Source organism: Lepisma saccharinum, chromosome 4 (genome assembly GCF_977018435.1).
Source record: "Lepisma saccharinum chromosome 4, izLepSacc3.1, whole genome shotgun sequence".
NCBI lineage: Eukaryota > Metazoa > Arthropoda > Insecta > Zygentoma > Lepismatidae > Lepisma > Lepisma saccharinum.
The window spans coordinates 61,096,687-61,121,341 of record NC_139232.1 but is presented as its reverse complement, the minus strand read 5'-3'; the positions used below and the strand labels follow the sequence as shown (position 1 = coordinate 61,121,341).

The 24,655-nt window shown below is 39.1% G+C and overlaps 2 protein-coding genes across 3 annotated transcripts in view; both read right to left on the bottom strand.

Annotated features, from left to right (window-relative positions):
- LOC145986500 (coenzyme Q-binding protein COQ10 homolog A, mitochondrial) overlaps positions 1–24,655 on the bottom strand; it is a 169,836-nt gene that overhangs the window by 101,868 nt on the left and 43,313 nt on the right. The gene's annotated exons all lie outside the window — the stretch shown is intronic.
- pea (ATP-dependent RNA helicase pea) overlaps positions 1–24,655 on the bottom strand; it is a 103,103-nt gene that overhangs the window by 52,057 nt on the left and 26,391 nt on the right. For both annotated transcript variants that reach the window (XM_083120572.1, XM_083120573.1), the window contains exons 9-10: positions 7,898–8,039; positions 542–748 (exon numbers count right to left, since the gene is read on the bottom strand). In XM_083120572.1, the coding sequence (XP_082976698.1) occupies positions 542–748; positions 7,898–8,039 (349 nt within the window). The remainder of the gene's footprint in view (positions 1–541; positions 749–7,897; positions 8,040–24,655) is intronic.

Genomic DNA, 24,655 nt, shown 5'->3' with positions numbered 1-24,655 from the left:
AGCTCAGCCATGGTAATGACAAGTGGCATATTGAAATCAGTAAAAATTTTGATATTTACACTGATTTCGATTTTTAATTTCTTACTTTCAAGTTTTTGACCACAGAAGGCATATTGATGTAGTTTTGGCAAGTGTAATGCAATTCAGTGATGTACAGTGAGGAAAACCTACAAAATGTGATTTTGAAGCTATATTTTCAAATTTTCAAATCTCATAATAGGAACATGGAAGGAGAGAACAGGAGGAACCAAAGAAAATTTGAAGTCAACTGAGACTATACTTTGTTTCAAGTCAACTTTAAACTTAGATGGGCTAAATATGACTAAATCTGAAGTTTAAAGCAGGATCTGAACTGTTGTGCAATGCAACTGCATTGCAACTCTAAGCCAGGAGCCCCATGATTACAAGACAAAAGCATTACCATTACATTCAAGGCTGAAGAGTGAAAGACCAAAGACAACCAAAGGCTGTATTGCCTACGATACAACATATTGAGTCTTTGTACCTAAGGCAGCGAAGAATACTGTGAAAACCAGCATACCTGTGCCAAAGAGCCATCTGGATTCTTCACTATCCTCACAGGGCTGAGATCATGAAGCATCCGACCGTGGCCTTGAAGAAACGGTGGCTCCTCCTCCACAAGTTCTATCTCAATGTCCTCTTCTTCATCATCTTCTTTTGGTAAAAGGCCAGTTTCATCATCAAAATCAGGAAGCTCAGATTTATCTATGCAGGAAGCCGAAAGCATCTACATAACAAAAAGCAACAGATATAAACAAAACCAAGTCAAACAAGAATGAATCATAACGCAACAAGCAATGACATTTCTGCAAACTGCATTAATGAAACAAATTATACATGAAATTCAACTTATGTATCAAATTCTACTGTTCAATGAATTATATTTTCACTTATTGTAATGATGTTAATTGAAATAAAAAAACTACAAGTCCTCTTAAATAATACATAAAAGTACACATCTTGGATATCTTGTGCAACTTTTGATAAAGTGTGATGTTAAAAATGGGAAATTATGCAATAAAATATTATAAAAATGGGGGGGGGGGGGCACAAAGCAACAAAATTGGTACAATCTATATCGTTTATGTCTGTAGTCATAGACAGCTTTTAATATTACTGCAAACAATGTTCTTTAAGAATGGGAGAAAATGTGTACAGTCTGAAACTTTACTGTTGGAGATGATGAAGTGATTATCTTTGAACATTAACCAGGTCACTACCAGATAGATTTGCAAGTTTTTGAGGTAGTATTATCACTCTTATCTTCAGGGATTGAAGAGGAGAGATATGACTCAAGCAGGTTCATAAATACATTGCATGGGAGGTAAGTGGCAGACAGAGGAGAGACAGCATCCAATGGGTCTACAACTTACATTGGAATCCTCCCAAAGAAAATCTGGGTGTCTACAATTTTGTAAAACTAATTCTCTGACTTTTTCAAGTTATCCAGACCAAATCATTAGGTTAATTAGTGTACATGAACATGTCTGGAAGAAGCATGTATGCACACTTAGAAACCAACTAAACCATGTGTTGGAATATTAACTTCACATGTAAAAGTAATATAGTGAAAATAAACTGAACAGTAACTGACTGTTGGGTAAGGGGAGTGAAGCATTGTATCAGGGGCGAATTTCCATATAATACTTGAAATATACTGAATACAGTCAAACCCCGATTTTACGTTTTTCAGGGGCCCGTAAATAAAAAAAAATGTAAAATGCGGGAAACATAAAAAGCGGGAAAGCATAAGGGAGGGGTGAAACTCAAGTGTCAGTAACAAATGACTACACAATCGACTTCTTAGGAAGTATAGTGTATCAAAAATTATTTAACAATAGGAAAGAACTATAATAATGAATTTCTAAGGACAAAAGCAAGACGTGCTGTGAAAGTCAATCAATGACAGATTAACAGGACCCACTTTCGAGGGTAGGGAAGGTGAATGACTGCTTCTAACCGCCGCCTATTATGTTCAGTTTATGCATCTGATTGTGTGAGATCTGTTTACTCTGTAAACTGGTAATTAGTTGCTATTTTTAGGAGTCCCGGGTAATTGGAGGGTAGGTGATCATTTATAGCTGGATGCCAAGCATCTTTATATACTGTAATCAAAGTATCCTGAAGACGTGCAGAATGGTTCAGATTACAGTTTGAGCTAGATATGTATCCAGTTCCGATCAGCCCAAAAGCATGAAGTGAACAAAACAAGCTTTGTCAAACTTACGCATTTTTAGACGTCGCAATAAATTATAAGAGACAGACGAGGGATTTACGAAAGGGGGTATGGGGTTACGTATACTTTTTATAGTAGTCAGCCCTCACTTTGCCATATTTTCCTGCCTTTGACATTCTTTTTTTTTTTTAGAAATACTGGCCAGAGGGAGGGAGCTTATGACCCCCATCACCCCCCTTTGGGCACGCCACTGATTGCTATTTACATCCATGTTAATTGACGATTTGTTATTGGATTTATAAGTCTTATGGAGGGCAAACACCTCTTCCACCAATAGTTTCCACCGTAAATAACCTGTTTTCCTTTTCTTGACTTTTCGTCAACGTTTAATATTGCGTGATTTATTTTCAGCACGTGAATGGTTTCGAAGAAAAGCTGCGATTGTATTATTCTTAGCATAGCGTGCATTTCCTTCCTGCACTGCTCTGTGTGTTCAAGGTGTGTATCAGAAGGCAGAACAAGAAAAAAAAATAGCTTTTCTTTTTCTAACTCCTCGCTTTGTGTCTGGTACTCATGTTTCCTAATTGTAAAAATAGAACAACCTTCGGAGAGGAGATTCAAAACAATGCCATTTCTCTTCCTTTTCAGAGTGGATGGACGAGTCCTAGCTCTGGAGCCAGGAGACGAAACATTTGGTGCCGGTTGCCAGCTGCCTGTTGTTCGCAGACACCCCTCCCACCCGTTTGTAATGCAAGGCAGCAGAAGGGGGAGACAAAACAAGTGGTGGAGCAGCGTTGAACTAGTCTTATCAGAAGTGTGCTTATTCCCGGCCAAGTTGCAAAAAGAAAGAAGGAAGGGGGGGAGGGGAGAAGGATCACTGCTTGAAGCTCTCCCATGTTGTCATGTTAATGCTTCAGAGTTCAGACATATGAGCAAGATTTCGGACCCAGGGGGGTAAGGGGGGGCATTCAAGAATGAGAAAGGGGCTGAATCCTTCAATTACTGCATAGCTCTCCACACTGCCGGAGTAATGAACTCATACTGGGGAAAGATAGGCATATTTTTTTTTTCACTTGCAGTACGCTATGTTCGTTGAAGGCACATATTCAGGTTGAGGAGCAACTGCGTAATTTTAGATGCCAGAGGAAAGTCTTTTCGCCTTTATGTTAATTGGTTAAGATGTCTCGTGTAAGGGTGCTCACTTCCACACGAGCAAGAAAATCGGGGCAGAAATACATGGCACTTTTCAGTAATTACAAGACTAGTGATTAGGACGATAATGGAAATTTGATATCGCGATATATCGTCACAGAAGATACAATACTATATTTTTTTCTGTATCGTGATATCAGTGATATATTGTCTCCACGACATATATCGCCAAATATCGTGATGATATGTCGCTGACATGATATATATCGCTAAAATATTGTGATGATATATAGCCAAATATGACGATATATTGCCAACACGATATATATTGCTAAAATATTGTGACGATATATTGCTAACACGATATATATCGCTGACACGATATATATCCCTGAAATATCATGACAATATATCGCCTAGTTGATATCGCATATCGCCCAACACTACTAGTGATGTAGTGATGATACCATAGGGGACATGAGAAAGCAAACGTCGTCCCCCCCCTCCCCCCCGCAAATGAGAAAAAAGTGAATGTAAAGTTTCCCATGCACTTTGCACCATGCTGTGACACACACACACACACACATATATATATATATATTTTTTTTTTCCAGGCCCCATCACTTTACAACATACGAGTCACACAGTATGCATAGAGAAAAAATTTTCTGCCTCACGTAGAAGAATCATTTATCCCAACCTTGCCCCCCTACCCCCACACACAATTGATTTGACACGAATATTTTTCCGTAAGTGAGTAAAATATCGCCCTATCTGCCCACAGAAAAAAATGATCACTTTAACTTGTGCGTTTTCAGCTTCATTCTGATAACCAAATGTTATAGTGTTTGTGAAAAAACTTCAGATTAAAAGTAATCAAACTACATCCAATCATATTTCCTTAGGAATCGAAACGAATTTCCATTGAAGAAAGAGTGCAGTTGTTATCCGGTATGGTAAATCCCAATATTTTTCCATTCAACGTTGCAAACAATAAAGGAAAAGTTTTTTACAAAACAAAGTCTCCCTTCTTTTTTTTCCGTTCCTGTCAACTAGGAAGGATGCAGTAAATATGTGGGCAAAGAAGCGAATAGTGATCGAGTCTCGTTGTTAATTTTTGACTTGCATTTTTGTGGAGGGGAAGGTCGACCAAAGACACCTCAGTCACACACATTGTGTCCGAACTCTAGGGAAAGCAGCATTTAGAGAGAATCGGTTTGGCAACAGTGCACTTGTTGTCTAAACCTGCAGCAGAAGAATCGGCCCATTTCATCTTCACGGGGAATGCAAGAAGTGCAGTATTCCTTTCCTCTCCCTCAAGGGAGGATGATAAATGCAAGTTGTACCCTGCCTCTCCCCCCTCCCCCACCTTCCACTGACCATGGCTCTTTGCTCCCTCCTCTTGCACAAAAGCCCAACATCTGGAAGTTCAAGGTCGCATGGTGAATGAACCAGTTGCAAAAGCAAGAAAAAGGAGGGAGAAGTTGCATAGTAAACGGAACAGGTTTCTTCCAAATTTTAAGACACACGGCTCGGAAAACTTATAAAGCGGGAATCGGGAGTTAGAGCAAACGTAAAATCGAGGTGAACGTCCTATTATTTAACATGACCTTTTGCCGGGCCTGACTGGATGAACGTATTAAGCGAGAAAATGTATAATGCGGGAATGTAAATTTGGGGTTCCACTGTAATGGTTAACACAGAATTCTTTTGTTCTAAAAATTCATAACAATTATGGTGCAAATAATACATAGTTATAGTACAATTTAGTAACATGTTTCTCCAGATAGCTTCCTATAAAATATTCTCAAAAAATTTAAACAAGACCCTTTTCCTAGAGTACTTAATGTACAATTTCTACTCTAACTAGTGGTAATACTATGTACAAGGTGGCTCAATAAGTCACTTAACACCCCCAGTACAAGACCACTGCTGCATGGAACGTGAAAATGGCGATGACCAATCGTTGCCTGGCCAAGGGGGAACCACATTGACGTCACCTGCATGGTCAGCAGCCATCTTGATGTCCACCATCTTGAAATCAACTTCACAAATTTAAATGGGAAGGGGGTCGTGCGACATATCAAAATGGGCTAGAATTTCAGCAGGGAAACAACTGTGACATTTGTTTTAACCTAACTTTAAATTTAAGGGCAATTCCCGCATGGGAGAGTGACACGTCCTTTTCTTTTTGCTTAAATGTTTATTGTTCAAATTAATGTTAGTATGTGATTATGTGGTATTTATTGTTTAGACCAATCACTTAAAATGTCCGGATATTGACTTACTGGTATGTACATATCTTGTAGTATTGGTTGACATGGGAATTACGATTGTGTTTTGTCTTTACATAAAAGTTTAAAAGAGTGATGATGTGAATTGATCTTGTCAAGAGTAGCACATTTCCTTTTTCACTGATCTGAACGAAAATGCCACTAACACGTGAGGAACGGATTGACATCATATTGATGTCAGGGGAGAGAAGTACGCATAACATTGCCGCAGACTTCAATAACCGCAATCCTGCAAGACAACCGGTGTCACATGTGGCCGTCAGCCAGTTGCTGGCAAAGTTTTAAGATACTGGATCTGTGGATGACAAGCCGCGACATGGACGTCTGAAAACAGCCACTGATGAGGGTACTGCTGTAGCAATGTTGGCATCATTTCCAAAGTCCCCAACCCGTAGCACACGAAGACTGGCGCTGGAAAGCGGTGTCAGCAGGGGTTCAATTCAAAGGATTGTACATGACCACCACTGGCATCCGTATAAGATACAGCTGCAGCAGCACCTCAGTGAGGACGATCCAGACAGGCGTTTGCATTTTTGTGAGTGGGCTATAGCACAACCTGCAACGTGATCCTGACGTTGGTAGCAAGATTCTGTTCAGTGATGAGGCTAATTTTTATCAGTGATGAGGCTAATTTTCATGTGTCGGGGGAGGTGAATAAACAAAATCTGCGGTACTGGTCACCCGAAAAACCTCATTGGACAGATCCCAGCAAGGTGACAGGAGGCGGGAAGCTAATGGTGTGGTGTGGTACTTGGGGTTCCCGACTTGTTGGTCCATTTTTCATTGAGGGCAACTTAAATGCAGAGGGCTATTTGCTTCTGCTACGGGAGCAGATCTTACCATCCTTACTGTCCGAGGATGGGAGCTATCCTGAATGGTTCCAGCAAGATGGTGCTCCACCGCACTATGTAATGATAGTCTGTCAGTACCTGGATCAACAATTCCCTCACCACTGGATTGGTCGCCGAGGAACTGTGGAATGGCCTGCATGCTCACCTGACCTGACACCATTGGACTTTTACCTCTGGGGACACCTGAAAGCCATGGTGTATGCTATGAAAATCAGGGATCTGGCCAATTTGCGGACACGCATTGTGGATGCCTGTACTGCAATAACTCCTGAGGTTCTTCAGAATGTGGTAAGGTCATGCGAGAGACGATTACACGTGTGTGTTGTGCAAGAGGGACGTCATATTGAGCAGTTGTTATAACTTTGTGGTATTGTTAACTCAGCAACAATTAAAGTTAGGTAAAAACAAATGTCACAGTTGTTTTCCTGGTGAAATTCTAGTCCATTTTGATATGTTGCACGACCCCCTTCCCATTTAAATTTCTGAAGTTGATTTCAAGATGGCGGACATCAAGATGGCTGCCGACCATGCGGGTGACGTCAATGTGGTTCCCCCTTGGCCAGGAAACGATTGGTCATCGCCATTTTCACGTTCCATGCCGCAGTGGCCTTGTACTGGGGGTGTTAAGTGACTTATTGAGCCATAAATTTGTGGTATTGTTAACTCTGCAACAATTAAAGTTAGGTGAAAACAAATGTCACAGTTGTGTTCCTGGTGAAATTCTAGCCCATTTTGATATGTCACACAACTCCCTTCCCATTTAAATTTCTGAAGTTGAATTCAAGATGGCGGACATCAAGATGGCTTCAGACCATGCGGGTGACGTCAATGTTGTTCCCCCTTTGGCCAGGCAACGATTGGTCATCGCCATTTTCATGTTCCATGCCGCAGTGGCCTTGTACTGGGGGTGTTAAGTGACTTATTGAGCCACCTGTATATCGAACAGAAGTAGAGTTTGTCTACAACAAATGAAAAACTTCTTGCTAGTGCTATTTTTACTTTTTGATGTTTGTTCAAAAATTTACTTTTAACGTACTGGAACAAAAACATTGATTTTTCCAGAAAATCAATTTCTGGGCTATTCCAGGATTTCCAGACTGGTAGGCACTCTGAAAGTACATGCAAACTCTGTTGATTCATACCTCTGGACTTCAATCCCTAAAGATAAGTGAGATAGGTCTCGAAGCTCAGGAGCCTATTCCAAACTGACAATTTCTTCATAGTCTCTAAATATATCCAAGTATGCAGGTTTGTGCCAAAACAGGCTTTGTTTATTAATGTACCTGGTAAATTGGTAAATGAAAGTGAATTCACGAATTTATTCGATGAATTTCACATATCAACGTATCACAGAACGTAAAAAAAGGCACCTTGGTTACAGTTAGAGATCAGCCAATTCTCACCTGTTTAATTTCCCACCGTTCAGGAGATGAAATTCTATGAACACGCTTGCGGCTGTACGTTTCATCTTCTTCAGTGAGTGGGTTGTGCAGTTCCAGGAGAGATGCTGGCCGGTCTGGATTTCTATGAGCTTGTTCTTCATCCCTTTAGAAATGAAACGGGGAAAGGTTTCAGAATAAAATTCATAAGCCGAATTCGTAGCGTTCCTCTGAACGCGGGGATCTTAAATAGGGATGTAACTATTAGTACTAGTTGATGGTAGAGACAGCCCTGAACGGGCAGGTACAAATATCTAACTATTCATTAAAATAGACTCATGATTCGTTTCTAGACTGAAGTGAGCAATGCGAATGGCAGAATGGGTGTAGACTAGCTTACCCTGTTCGGTTTAGAAATAAGACCAGTAGCTCCTGCTTCTCCGATGATTCCAGATTAAAAGACCTCGTGTCGCTCTCATGCGCACGTATATAAACCCTCGCTTGGCCTCTCGTCACCTCTTGCCAAAGGCCAGTGTTCTTACCATTTCCTGTAGAAAGCTTATTCTACACATTCTGAGCAGGAGCTGACAAGGCCTGCCAGGGTCAATATTTCTAAACCGAACGGGGTATGGTACGACACCCCCTCTTGCGAAACAATTTCCAAAATTGAAATTGTAATAATGAAAGGTTTAAATTGAACCTTCTGCCATTCACCAAAATTTAAAAGGTTTTTGTTTATTACATGAAAAAAAAAAGGTTACATAAAAGAAAATAATAAAAAAAAAATGTCGGAGACCCTTCACCGAAAATTAACAGAATTAAGCTCAAGCTTGAAAGCTGAAAGAAAGTCTTTTGTTTTCATTAGCCACACGCTGGAAGAGTCTTTCGTAATCAAAAATGCTGACGGTTTGTCAACAAGCGATATAAAGTGTTGTTCGCAGGTCAGCGGAAAGTTCAACACACTGCATCGTAACGCGATACATGCGACTTGCTTCTGAACAAGTGCTAAATAAGCACAGAACGTAATCCGTGAGAAACTTTAATGCCGCATGATCGCAATCTTCCGCCTCATCAGGATGACAGTTCGAGGCGAGAGCAAAAGACCGTGGTAAACACCAAACTCCACTGGACTGCGCACAACCACACGAAGATTAAAAAATAGATGAAGGTTATGTTTGCACTATGCCACTGACGTTCTTAGCACACTATGTGTGCACACTATGACCTGAGAAATGAGACGGCAGGGCAATCCAAATACATTCCAACCCCGGAGTCCTGGGGTACGAAGCACTGTTCTGTGACTTACACGGTCCTTGACCGATCATTTTCACTGGGGGACCGGAGTCGAATCCCGGTGTGGAAAGTTCCGGAATACTGGGCAGCAAAGGTCAGATGAAAAGACGTGGCCGTGGGGCGGGCGAACACAGGGTAGTCCATTGGAAGCCACTCCAAGTAGCGGTTCCAAGCCCCAAAAATATGCCTTGTCCAATGGCGAACACTGGGGGGATGTTAGGATAGGCCCCCGAAAGTTCACAGCAGACGCCATTGCATACAGTAATTATGGCCACTGGTAGGATGAAAACGTCACAGGTGTCCTGGCAGGTTGCTGATCCACAGGGCTGGGTCTCAACACATTTGGGTCGTTGACTGTACCCGGAAAGTTCGAATATGTGGTGAAGGACACTGCCTGGTCTTACAGAGCAAAAGGGGACGATGTACATGAAAGATGTTCATGCTTCTTCTTAAGGGGGTTAGAGTCGTGGGGGGGGGGTTTGCTCTGTAAGATGATATTTCTTCTGATGTTTCTGACGCTGATCCGATCCTGGGATGTCACTTGGAATAGGTTTTTCGGTGCTGCTAGGTGACATACACCGCTGAAAACCAAAGGAGGGTGGTGGGCTCCAAAGCCTTCAGGAATGCGTTCTTCTTGCGGCCTCAAAAAAAATCGCTGGGCGACTTTCGAAATTCCTTGAACTCGTGGAATTCCCGAACAGGGGAGGAAACAGGTTGGACATAGGAATAAACTACATTGCTCACAGTCATTCAATATTAAAAGGAAATAAAAAATGTGTAAAGTAATCGTCTTTTATAGGCAAGTGAAAATCATGAGTAAAAATAAGTAAAAATAAACTGCCCAATAAGTGATATAAAGTATAAAACAAAGTTTGAATGAAGGCTAAAGAAATAAAAGGCGGAAAATGTCATTTGACGCCGTAACACTGGAACACCATTAAAATGAAAAATCTGACTTCATCAAAAGTAATATATGTATATATTGACTAAATTATATATATATAGCCCCTGGCTTCTCCCAAAATATAAAATAATGTGCAATATAAAACTAAAGTTATGACATGGCACAAAATGAACGAAAATATCTAGGATTAAATATTGATAAATATATAAAAGTAATATGTAGATGGTATCAAATATATCCCCTGGTATCAGAAAAATTAACCCGACGAAATCCATTAATATCATGTCAGAAGTGTCAAAGCATTGTAAAAATGAGGAACTGACGAAAAAAATAATTAACCCAAAATCTGGTAACGTCACAGCTGTTAAAACGGACCTAGCCACAAGTAAATTCGGGATCACTAAGATATAATAAAAGAGTAAAAGACATGGCTCCAATGACGTTAAGATCATTAATTACAAAAATACATAGAGATGGAGGAATATATCAAGGCGACATAGTAACGCATTGTTAACGGTCACTAGTCGAGGTTGGTTTGTGCTTGCATACGCCTGACGTATAGCATAAATAAACAGTTAAAATGAAGTTCCAAATTAGTAATAGGATAACAGTAACGGGAAAATGGGACAAAAATATTTCATGAAATTTGGGTTCGTTCGCGATTGACTGATTCAATTTCTCCATGGCCAGTCGAAAGTCAGTCCAATCAGGAAGAATTACATTTGAAAAATTGACAGAGGTATTAAAAAGTGGAGAAATTGCTCGAATAGCTATTTCTGTATCTAAAACTCTACGAGTGTGGATAATTTCATCATCAAAAATCAATTGATCAAAATTCTTATAATTACAGAAAAAGGATGTTCCTTCAGACACTGTTATTGTTTTGTGTGTATTTAAATTGCCGTTTAAAGTTTGTGATTGGAGGAATTTTCCTGTGCCGGAAACTATCACTCCTGTTCGAGTGCGAACTTTCGTGAGGTGGCCCCCGACGTTAGATTTTATTTCCGTGGAGCAGGAAATAGTGGAATTATGAAATAGAATATTTGTTAAACATTTTATATTATCGTGAATTGAAAGTTCCGTATGAATACAAACGTAAATGAAGGAATTAAATTTACAATGACTATCAAGAATTTCCACGATTTGGGTTTGACCATTATGTTCCATTTTATATGATAATTGGGGAACCTTAACCCGGAACCATTTATTATCAACAAAAGTGCCAACATTTATAGTCCGATAAACGGGAGAAATGGCGGTACGTAGTAAATTGGGAGTTTCTAACAAAATATGAAAAGAATGAGTGGATAAGTCATAATTGACAAGGTAAACATTGGTTAAAGCGTAAAAGAGACCAAGATCCGTCATATACAGGGTGTCCTTAAAGTCAGAATGAAGACTGAGAAAAACACGGAGCCAATCGGGAGAAATCATATGATAAGACAGTTTATTCATCGATAGATCGGTTACCATAAAATCAATACGGGTAAATAATTCTGAAGCGTGCAAAAGTGCCATTAGGTGCCTTTCTTCCGTATAGATGTCACAAAATTTCGAAACTAAATCCGCTTTAAGAGCGATAAGAGAACGTTTGAAGATTACCAAAATGTTATTAACAACTCGGAAAGTCTGGATTTCGTCTTTCTTCATTTCCTGTAATTCTGCCTGAATCTGATCTTGATTATGTTTTAGAGCTTGAACAGAGGAGCTAAGGTGATGAATTGAAAAGGAGTTATAAATTGAAAGACCCGCCGAAAATAAATTCATTAAATTAAAGAAAATCGATCTTTTCCCTCGAGTGCTCCCAGATACATTTTTCCACACCCCATGGCAATTCGGCCGGCTATCGCTGGTTTTAAAACGACAAGGGAGGTAAAGTGAAATTTCGCGTAAGTATTGTTGAATACGATCATGGGTATCATTTTGAATAGCTGACCACTTAACACAGCCTGAGTGGTTATCAGTCCGAATGTTAATATCAATGTGAATATTGGCAGTTGTATATATGTAATCGGAACTGTGAACCATAAGACCTTGTTGTTCGTAAAATAAGCCCAACCCACTTACAAAAATATCCTCATTTTCATTTGCAACTGTATATTGAAAAGTGGGAAGGGTTGTCAGGAATAGAAAAAGACACCTCCAATAAAATTGCGTGATGTCAGCCATGCTTGGTATCTGAAAGGGAGAGAAAAAAAATGTTTGTGACGTGAAAAAATTGATCTAAATAAACTGAGAAAAATGAAAAAACGGTATAGAATACTAACAAAAAAAAATCAAATTGAAATTGCTCAAAGCAAACCATAAACATCCCGGGTGTGACCCTAGGAGGTTGTCTGGGCTGGTCTTAAAACCGTTGGCAAAATAGGGGGGGGGGGCGCATTTGTCTCTCTTAGGTAAAAAAATGTAAATTTAAAACTGAAACTAATCTGGGTTATTGATTTAGAAAACATTTCTTGGCTATCTGTGAAGTAAATTTACGGTTCTGAGAATAAAGGAAAAAAATATATAAGGCATTGCGTTAAACAGAAAAGAGGAAAAACTACTCTACGTCATGCTATAGCCCGCCGTGTATTTTCTTTGTCACTTAGCATAAATGCTCGCCGCGTAAGAGATTACACTTGACCCATGACAACTGTGAGCGTCTAAATCCACTCTTTTCAGGTTTTAGCCGAATAAGGTAAACAAAACTACTTTTATGGTCGCCTTAGGAAAAGAAATTGAAACGGAACCGTAAATGAACATCATGACGCCGGGCCGGGAGAAAAGTATAGGATTTCGTATGATATTACTTCAACTAAAGTCTATGACGTGTGGGAGAGTAAAATATAAGCACAATTACTCGCTATTACCTACTTTACGAAGATTAACATGAAGTTAATCTGTAAGAAGTAATTAAATTTCATTTGGGAAACTTTTGAAAATTCTGAAGGAACGAGAAAAAAATCGCATAAATAAGCGCCCTTGAAGAGGATATAATTCACACCTCGTTTGGAGACTAGGAATTTCATTGCCGAAGCCAGCTGAGTATAAAGTTCATCCACAACAAAAAAAAGGTGTCATCAAATTCTCTCTCTCCGAGACTGAAATAAGATATGTGTCTTCCGCTAACTCGAATGTGGAGTAGAAACTGCGCACCGAGGTGGTAACTGCGAGGGAAATGCAATTCAGCATAAAGCAGGAACTCGAAGAGTCTAGCTAAAGACATCGTTCATCTCTGCTGGATGTGTGATCTGAGTCGGGAGGGGGGAAGGAAGGAAGGGAAGGGAAGATATATGGCGGCCGTTCTGGATGGGCGGAGCCCCCCGTGAGTGATGACCAATAACAGGAACGTGTTCTTTCTCTGCGAGGAACACGACGATAGAAACTTAGGACTGGTAACGAGGGAGGCGGTGCCAAGGAGCAAATAGGAAGAGGAAGAGAGTACCTTTCATGAACTTTTGGTTCTTGATGTACCTAGATTTCAGCGAGACAGAGCCAGAGGAAAATAAAAAAGAAGGAGGGGAAGCTTGCTCGGCGCCCCAGGCTAGTACGAACTCGGTTGCATAACGGCTAGGGGAGTGTGTGGAAAAGCAGCTTGATTATATGTCGTCATAAAACATGTTTTGAATGAAAGGGACAATTGGTTCAGAGTGGGGCTGGGGGTCGTCGGTTCGAGACACATCTACGTTTTGTGTTTTCACCGTAACTCCTTTAACTCTTTTTACTTTAACAGGATTAGTTTGAACAGAGCGAGATGAGGTGTTAACATCATCTAACTTTAATGGATTAAGAGTTTGACATGCAACATTAAATGTATCTAGACGCACGGGAGGAATTTCAAGTGGGATAATTACGTTTGGAGTATCTGCTTGGTCATAAAAGGGGTCTTGAAAGGTAAAAACTGACTCAAGATTTCGACATGTAACGGGTTGGGTGGGACCACTGTGCCAAGAGTCGCTATCCGACTGGGATATATTTAAAAATTGTACACTTGAAGACATATTTACTCGTTCCATTTCCCTTGGGCAATTATTTTCCAAAACTTTTAACTTTTTACATCTTCGCTGACAACAAATGAAGGCAAGAATTAACATACAAATAAAAACTAGTGTTAACGTAATTACTGAACAAATGATGTACGGGTATTGGAAAGATCTGATGACCACTTCCTTGAAGGATAGGGAATTGACATGCGAGATGAATGCAATTAAAATTAATAAATATAGGAAAAACTGCATCTTGTTGAAATATGTAGCAATTATTGAACCTAAACTTGCTAAAATGACCACAACTGCTGATTTTTAGTTATTATTGAGAATAAATGAATTACTTTTCGGCCAATAAATATCAAATCAATAAATTTGATAAATCACATATTTTTACACAAAATAAATTTAACTTAAAATTTTCTCGGGTATTTTAGTTAGTTTTTAGAAGCAATGCAATTAGTGCAATGTAAATAGGAATTATTCAAGGAGGGGTCAAGAAGATAAAGTCAAACTGTCGGCCAGGAATAATTTTAACTGAAAATAGATAAAAAAAAATATCTCGTCAAACGTATGAAACTTCACACCTTGCTTATTATTAGCACAAATTACATGGTCTAAATGAGAACTTGGTTCTCTGCTTCATTTTAGTCGGCTTACGCAGACTTCTTTCTTTATTTAAGGCTAAATGTCACGGGGACATTAACATTTCTTACGTTATTAACTATAATAACGGGTCTTTCCACATACTACCGGTAGGTTTAATATACACAATAGAAAAGACAAATATACACTAGATAACGCTCGTGCCGCACTTTCGTTGCTTTAATTAACTAAGTGAGCTCACTAACAACATATTTAATTCTTTTTATAACTCATGCATGGATGGAAAAATGCACATATATTTCAGAGCGTGTTTATAAATAACTTCATATATAAAACATGCAATTGCCTAACAAAATAGTTTTACTTCTACGAGAAAACAACAATGGTGCGCACATTAGGTTTTATACGTTTGGCGAGAAAACGAATTGACGTATTGATACTTTTAGGGAAATGGAACGAAAAATAAAATTAAACTAAAATATAAAATTATAAAAATAAGGTCCACACAGAAGGTAAACAATTACGACATGTGCTTTGGGCTACGTATAGGCGGTTACTGGTTCGAAATCTTCTTCTTGAAGAGATACGATATTCGTTTCTTCCTCACCCCCTGAAGGGCGGTGATAGCGTTTTAACCTCTGTACAGCCACTAAATCGGACACAATCTTGCCGCGTTTGTTTTCATATTCCACTAAATAGGCATTGTTATTTTCCTTTCTTACTATTACCGCGGGCCCAAAATAAACACCTGAAAAGCACTTAGCCGTTTTTGCCTTCTGAGTGGGGTTATATAATAATACCAATTCACCAGGAGCGTAACTTGTGGATTGATGACGTCTGTCATAATACTTCTTTTGGGACTCAAATCGTTTGCGTAAATTTTCTTGAGCTGCGTCTCGTGCCTTGTTTAGTCTTTCAAGTTTGTCTGTGTTCGCACTATTTTCGCAGGGATCTGCGTGAAGCATACTTTCCCAGGGCAGACGGGCTTCGAACCCATGCATGAGGTAAAACGGACTAAAGCGAGTGGAATCGCCGCGCGTAACATTATACGTAAACACCGCTGGTTGTAGATAGGTAATCCAGTCATCATGTTTCGGGGTTACAAAATGCTTAATTATACTTTGCAAAATACCGATACCTCGTTCCTCTAAACCGGAAGTATTATGGTGATACGCAGTAACAAATTTTAACTGAATACCGAGTTTAGCACTAAGTTCTTTAAATACAGAGGAATTAAATGAGCCACCCCTATCACTGTTGATAATTTTCGGACAACCAAATCTTAATATTATGTGCTCGTAGAGAAAGTTAGCAGCTGTTTGAGCAGTGGTATCGACCACAGGAGCAGCAATCATATATCGGGTACCAAAATCCATGCATGATAAAATGTATTTACATTTATTTGGGCCACTGGGAGGGAAAGGTCCCGCGAAATCTATAGCTAGGCGTTCAAAAGGGCGACAGCTTGGAAAGGTCTGGAGTTCACCTTGTGGCAGCCCTGTAGGGCGCTTGTTTGTTTGACAAGATAGGCACTGGCGACATTTGTCCTGTATAAAACGTTTCATATAGGGAAAATATATGCGATTGAGCGCATTGTAATATGTTTTAGTAAACCCTAAATGACCACCACCACACGGGTGAGAATGTAATTGTTCAACTACAGTATGACGTAAGGACTTAGGTATACAAAGTAATTTCTTACTTCCCCCACCCATCTTATGGTTCCTGTATAAAAGACCATTTTCCAGCACATAATAAAAAGCCTGTCTTTCGAAGGGGGGTTGGGCGTCATCTGCCCCCTCCAAAACTTTTATGATTTCTGAAAAAAATGAGTCGTCGCGCTGGTGTTTTCCCACATCTATTGATTCATCCTGGAGGAGAAATATACGAGGTTCGCCCAATTCTGGCGATTCGTCGTCCGGGGAATTGGTTGATTCCCTGCTAATAGCGTCGGAAATATTTTGTGTAGATTTACAATGAACGACCGTGAAGTCGTATGAATCAAGTTCTGCACTCCACCTCGAGAGCTTCGAACTCAAATTACGGGTGGTACGCAAATAACTGACTGCTTTATTATCTGTTACAATTTCGAAATGTTTCCCAATTAAATAAAACCTAAAGGTTTTGAGGGCATAGAGAACCGCTGATAGTTCTAGTTCCATGATGGATAATTTTTCTTCCCCTTTTTTGAGTGTTCGACTTGCATATGCTACAGGAAGGAAATCATTATGTGCATTTGGCTGTGTTAAAATAGCACCAAGGCCTTTCAGACTTGCATCACAGTAGACGCGTGTTTCTTTAGAAGGGTCATAGGGTAGCAAAACTGGTGCAGTTATTAAAGCGTGTTTTAAGTTTGTAAAAGCTGTTTCTTGGTCCTCCCCCCATACAAATTTTTTGCCTTTGCCCAAAAGGGACTGGAGAGGTTGGGCCTTCTCTGAAAAGGATGGGACGTATCTACGGACATATGAACATAAACCTAAAAATCGTTTAACTTGTTTTGTGGTGGAGGGGGTGCGGTAAGTCTTAATGGAAGAAATAATACGGTCACTCAGGCGTAGGCCATAACGACCCACCAAATGTCCAAGGGCGAGTATCTCAAAATAACCAAATTTACATTTGTGTGGAGAAATTTTCAAGCCAGCGTTTTGTAGACACTGAAACAATTTTTCCAGTGTTGTCAACATTTCATTAAAGGTATGGCCCCAGGTAAATAGATCATCCATATAGAAGGCGAAGTTATCACTTTGCATTCCGCTACAAGCCAATTGAAGGGTTCGATTCATCGCTGCTGGCGAGGTGATATGGCCTTGACTTAAAACATTAAATTCAAAATGACCTAGGTTGGGAATAGAGAAGGCTGTGTACTGTTTACTGTCTTCTGTGAGTGGTATTTGAAAAAATCCTGAACGTAAATCGCAACTAGAATAGTACTGCTTTCCCCCCATATCGTGCAAGATAGACTGAATGGAAGGCATGGCCATCGCATCGAACACAGAGCGTTTATTCAAAAAGCGACCGTCTTGAATAAAACGGTAACTTCCGTCACGCTTTTTCACAAGAATAACTGGTGAGTTATAAGGACTTGTACTATCCCGGATTATTCCCTGTTTTTTCAAATTCTCAATTTGTTTCTTTATCTCTGTTCGCAAATGCACCGGGATCGGATATTGCTGCTTATGGAACGGAGTAGGATCAGAAAGCTTTATCCTGTGTTTGTAATTGGTGGCAAGGCCCATGTCATTTTCGGACCAACTGAAAACATTTTTGTATTTTAACAAAAGCTCTAAAAGTTGATTTTTCTCATGTTCCTCCAATTGAGGATTAATGTCAAATTTGGATATATCCACTTGTGGGATATCGTCGTTTTCTGATTCTTCCTTTGTTAAATTAACTGTTACAGAACTATTTTCCTGATCCACCGTTGCCAACTCACAAGATTCTGCGCCACCGATCCGAGTACCTTTGCGAATTACAATTCTATAATTCAAAGGGTTGGATACCCAAACAAGTTGTGTAGCAGGGTTGAGTATCGACCTTGGTACCATTATGCCAGATTTAGCCTGAAAATTTGCATCCGGCTCAAGTAAAGTTAAATTTTGATTTGCTGTATTGACTAATTTTAAAGGGATGCACAAATGTGATCTTGGTTTCACAACAATTCGTTTAGAAGCCACATATTCAGGTTCAACAGTATGTACCAGCAAACCTGCCAATTTAACGGAAACATCAAAAGCTTTCTTCGATTCAAACCGAATGCGGTTGCGTGGGGGAGTGCCAAATCTGCTCAAAGCCAATTTATTGTTTTCAAAATCTAAAGTTGCACTTTGGGCTTTGAGAAAATCATTACCAAGGATGGTATTATGACCAAAATCTTGTATCACCCTGAAGGGGTGCCTAAATGTAAATCCATTTAGAGAAAAATCTAAAAGTACAATTTCTTTAATTGTTAAACAATTATTCGTGACACCTTTAACTAGAGTGTTGATTTTAAACCTCTTAGCATGGGCAGGAATACCCTTATCACTTGTTACACTTATTTGGCTCCCACAATCGACAATAAACCTTTGACGTTCCCCATTTACATTGGCATGTACATAAATGAGATCTTCAGATGGGAAAGTAGAGACTAAAATCTTTTTACTGCCCGCAGGTATGTCTCCATTACTTGCGGTTAATTGGCGTTTAAATCGTCTGGATTCTGAAGACAAAATTCTTGGTGGTGATTAGGAAAACCACATTTATAACAAAGTTGTTGGCCACGCCGGTCACCTTGATCGGGACGACCGCGGGAGGCTGGTGAACCTCGCCCCCGGCCACGCTGAAAATTGGAACGATTCTGAAACCGGCCGTTGTTTGAACGGTAGCCTCTACTTCCCCTGCCCTGAAAGCCTCGTCTGTTGTTTGAACCACGATTGTGATTAAAATTACCCCTTTGATAATTTTGGCCTACAGTTTGAAAATTTTCGTGATCATTTGACTGTATAACTTCCTCGACTTTTAACGCTAGGTTGCTAACCTGCTTAGCCAAAGCTTCTACAGCGGACGGTTCTGAAGTTGGGAGAGACGTTTGTTGTCTTTTGACAAGGTCCAATTCAGCTTGCAAGGCTTGCAGCTGATTAGTCATTTCTTGATTAACCCGAGGTGCTGATTCCGGAGCAACCGCCGTAGTGCTAACTACGGGGTTCTGGTAAGGAATGCGCAACTCAGCAGGAGACGGGAAAAGAGTTTCCTTTTGAGCCGAATGCAAGAGCTCTTGCACCGTTCTACGGCGCATAAGGAACTTTGCTTTTTCATATTCCTTGAGGTCTTTCAAAAGCTCCGGAACTGAATTATATTGTTTTTTGTATATCTCTCTGATAAATTCCGGTTGAAGACCTGCGTTTATGTATTTAAGCTGCTTATTAACAGCCATGTTAGGGTCCATCTTAAACAAGAGGGTTTGCTTGTCCCTAACATAAGAGGATACCGGTTCATCGTCCCTGTGGAACCGATATCTGATCCGCTCCTCGATCTGCAGCTGATCAAGGGAGCCTGTGAATTCTTCGATAAGTTTTTTCTTGACGTCCTCAAAGCTGACTAAATTGACGCCTGGTTGCTGGCTAATTGCATTAAACCAGAGGAGGGCTGGCCCACATAGCAACGCCGGGAATAATTGCCGTTTTTTCGTCTCGTCCCAATTGTTCAGAATCGCCGCACTTTCGAAACGGTCTATGAATTTAGAAACATCCTCCCCCGAGGCACCCTGAAACTGGATGCTCTCGAACATGAAGGGATGAACAAAAGGTAGTTGAGCCATGGTGGGTGGGTCCACAAGAACTGTGGGACGATTATCAATTTGAAAGTGAGCCTGCGCGCGTGCGCGGCTTCTAGTTAATGGAGGACTTCTGATTGGGGTGGATGAGGCACAAGGTAGGCCCTCCACATCAAAAGACGGACCAACAGCATTATTGGCAAGAATGATGAGCCTATCCAATGTGGTATCAAGCTCGTCCTCCAACTCTATAAATGACATAAGGCATTACTAACAATGGTGACGTACCTTATTTTAAAAAAAAATAACCCCCCGTTAGTAAAAAATTCCGCGAAGAAACAAGTCTAACATGATATTAATGCATTTCGATTTGCATTTATTTCAGAGTGAAATAAATGAAAAATTCCGCAGCCTACCCTTTCAATTGTCATGTCTGTTTAGGAAAACAAGGCATGACGCTTTTCATTTCCAAAAGAAAATGAAAATGACCGCATCAATCCACCACGTAGCGTTCCTCTGAACGCGGGGATCTTAAATAGGGATGTAACTATTAGTACTAGTTGATGGTAGAGACAGCCCTGAACGGGCAGGTACAAATATCTAACTATTCATTAAAATAGACTCATGATTCGTTTCTAGACTGAAGTGAGCAATGCGAATGGCAGAATGGGTGTAGACTAGCTTACCCTGTTCGGTTTAGAAATAAGACCAGTAGCTCCTGCTTCTCCGATGATTCCAGATTAAAAGACCTCGTGTCGCTCTCATGCGCACGTATATAAACCCTCGCTTGGCCTCTCGTCACCTCTTGCCAAAGGCCAGTGTTCTTACCATTTCCTGTAGAAAGCTTATTCTACACATTCTGAGCAGGAGCTGACAAGGCCTGCCAGGGTCAATATTTCTAAACCGAACGGGGTATGGTACGAATTGATACACTTATCATCATCATGTGTATATACAGTGGAACATCGATTTTAGATTTTCTCAGGGGACCAAGCTAAAAAAAAACTTAAAATGTGTGAAAATGTAAAAACGAGGAAGATTTTATAACACTTTGCTATATTGAGATGATCAACATTGAATTTATAATGTGGGAAAATGTAAAACCTGGGAACATAAAATTGGGGGTCCATTGTATACAGTAGCTGTAGACAGATGTGGAATCCTCTTGTAATGAATGGGTCATGAGTTCAATACCTGGTGGAAGCATATTGAGAAAGAGGTTAGAATCACTTAAATATTTAGGCCCAGTGTCAATTAGCCTATACGAGCAAAAACTGGACTTCTAACTAACTAACTCTCTAGCCTTCTAACTCGAAGGTTCATGGCTGCAGCAACACAGGCCCTCCATCTGTCTCTATCTTGAGCAAGATCTATATACTCTTTTCCATCCCTACCGATTTCCTTTAGGTCCATCTCAACATTATCCCTCCATCTTCATCTTGGTCTTCCTACTGGTCTCTTACCATCAGGTTTCCCAACAAGAATCCTGTAAACTCCTCTTTCCTCTCCCATTCGTGCCACATGGCCTGTCCACCTAAGTCTTCTTGATTTAATTATTCTAATAATATCCGGACATGAATACAAATTATGTAGTTCTAAATTATGTAACCTCCACTCACCTGTCTCCTCATCCCTTTTAGGTCCAAAGATTTTCCTAAGGATCTTATTTTCAAATACTCTCAATTTATGTTCCTCTTTCAATGTAAGGGACCAAGTTTCACATCCATATAATACTACAGGCAAAATTACTGTGTTGTATATTTTAACTTTTAGTTTCTTAGATATTAAACGAGAAGACAAAAGTTTATGAAGAGAGAAGTAACATGCATTTCCTGAATTAAGCCTACTTTTTATTTCCTCTTTAATATAATTTTCATTTGTTAATATTACTCCTAAGTATTTGAATTTGGAAACTGGTTCAAACGAGTTGTTATCAATAATTAGATTTTGATTATTACCTAACACTTGGTTTCGGCCTGTAAGCATATATTTAGTTTTCTCTTTGCTAACTTCCAAACCTATCTCTTTAGCTGTTTGAAAAATATTTTAGCATTATTCTTAATTGTATTTACATCATCCCCCAGTAAATCTACATCATCTGCATATGCTAACAACTGAGTCACAACATTTAATTTTAGTCCTTCGTTAGTTTCTTTTACCTTCCTTACAGCATATTCTAAGGCAAAATTAAAGAGCAATGGAGATAATGCATCTACTTGTTTTAACCCATCATGAATTGTAAATTTGTCAGACACATTAATATCCACACGAATTTTACTTTCTGTTTCCCTGGTGCATACTTTTATCATATTAACAAGCTTCTTAGATATTCCAAACTCGACTAATATATTATATAATTTATCTCTTTTGACTGAATCATATGCTTTTTTAAAATCAATGAATAGCTCATGGACATATTGATTATATTCCAAATTTGATCGGTTGTTGATCTGTTACGTTTAAATCCACATTGATAATCACCTATATTTCATTAGCATATGGGGTTAGTCTTGTTAAAAGAATGTTAGATAATATTTTGTATGTTGTTGAGAGTTGAGAAATTCCATGTTAATTATTGCAGTTCATTTTATCACATTTTATAAACACAGGAACAATTATGGATTCTCTCCACTGTTGAGGGATTTCTTTTTTTATTCCGTATTAAACAAATTAATTTATGAATTTGACATATTAACAAATTTCCACCATATTTAATTAACTCAGCTGGTATTAAATCAATGCCAGGTGCTTTGTTATTCTTTAGCCTTTTAATAGCATCTTTAACTTCAATCAAGTTAGGTTCTGGAACTAAAGGTTCTGCTGTGTCAACTTCATTTACTTCTGATTTATCTCCTACATGAACATTTAAAAGGTCATTAAAGTAGTTCTTCCATCTATTTAGAATATCTCTTGGGTCAGCCAAAATATTGCCATTTTTATATTTTATCAAGTTTACTTTAGGTTGCCACCCCTTTCTAAATTCATGTACACCTTTATATAAATCTCTGATATTTTTATTTTTGCGGTTTGTAGTAATCTCTTTTTTACTTGTAAACGTGTGGTTAACTTCTCGCTTTGTCCTATGATAATTGCTTAAATTTGTATCATCAGAGTTATTTAACCACCTAAGTCTAGCCTGATTTCTTATTTAGGCTAGGACATTCATTATCAAACCATGGCTTACTTCTTCTTGGTTTATAGTATCCTATACTTTCTTTAGCTGCTGATTCTATTGCATTACGTATGTGCTCCAAATTCTTATTTATGTCTGTTTCAATTATATTTTCATCATCATTTAAATCCTGCAAAATATTGAATCTATTTGACAGTTTAATTTCGTAATGTTTCTTAATTCTTTCATCCGCAAATTTTCCTGTATTAAATTTTAGAACATTTAGATTTTGTTTCTTATGATTTATCACTGAGAGTCTTTCGCTTATATTTAGCAATTACTAAATAATGGTCACTGGCACAGTCAGCACCTTTATGTGAACGAACGTCAATTATACTATAGTTCAAGTCACAAACCTCCTGACACCTTCTGTAAACAAAACCACCTGCATGCAGAAAGCATTGCAAACTCATAGAAGTAAAATAATCCACACGAAAATCCAGCGTTGTTACAGGATTCCTTACGTAAGGTAAAATAATGGCAAATTTGTAGTATGGGATACGCTGCCGCATATGACGTCTCACTTTAAACCCAATGCTCTTTCTTTTTTTACTTATTGCTTCACCGTTATGGTTAACTCTTTGCACCAGTAATCATTTCCCATAAATTTGGCTTCTTTCTTGCATGCGAATTGAATATATTTTACTTGCATTTTTTTTAGACAAAATGATATAACATGGTAATGTATATTTCTAAGGATGATATAGATAGGAGTGTATTTGGAATTTGTTTGTAGATTTTATGTAAATTGTATCTTATGTAAGTAAAATATATAATGGGCATAAACAGCCATATGCAATGCTGTAAGTCCAATAAATATATTGATGATCAAAACAAGACAAAGAAAATTTGTAAATTTATTGTGGTTGGAAACTTTGACAAGCATCCTAATAACGATGTTTGTTCTGCCAAATATAGTGCACTTCGTAAAATAACTTGGTGACATGGCAAGACAAGATAAGTGTGAACATTTTGAAGTAATATGCATTGTAACTTTCAATGAGCTTAGAGATTTGTGTACATAATTATATTTTATAACATTGGTTATTTTCTAAAAATAATCATGTGAACAGCAAGGAAGTAGTGCAACTTAGTAATATTGCCTGACTTGTCCTTAGAAAAATAACATGCCGAGTTCTATGCGTGTGGGAAGGTCTCCGTGTTCTCCGAGCTTGTTTTCAAAACACCAGCAAGGACAGCCTTTGAAAAGGGGTGAGAAACAGATTCTACTCAATATTTATGTAACGTTCTGTCAGTAGTATCCTGAGAAACCAGTAAATGAAGTGGTTAAGTTGGTATCCCAGTGCAGTGGTGTGTCAGTCTCTGCAGTTTTAAGGGTTATGAAAGAGAGAATGACCGGGAGAGTAACAATGTATGCGGCTGCATATTCGTCTGATGTTTTGAGAGGGGGTTCTCACATTCAGAGGCTCTTACATAAAATGAATAGGTGCGGCGAACTATGAGTGTAACAGCAGATGATTGCGGTCATGGATCAGCTGACGCGGAGTGAAACATCGAATCGGTGAGACCGTTTGTTTACAGAAGGTCTCAGGGTTGGTGATTTAGACCTTAGTATGCCTTCTCTTAT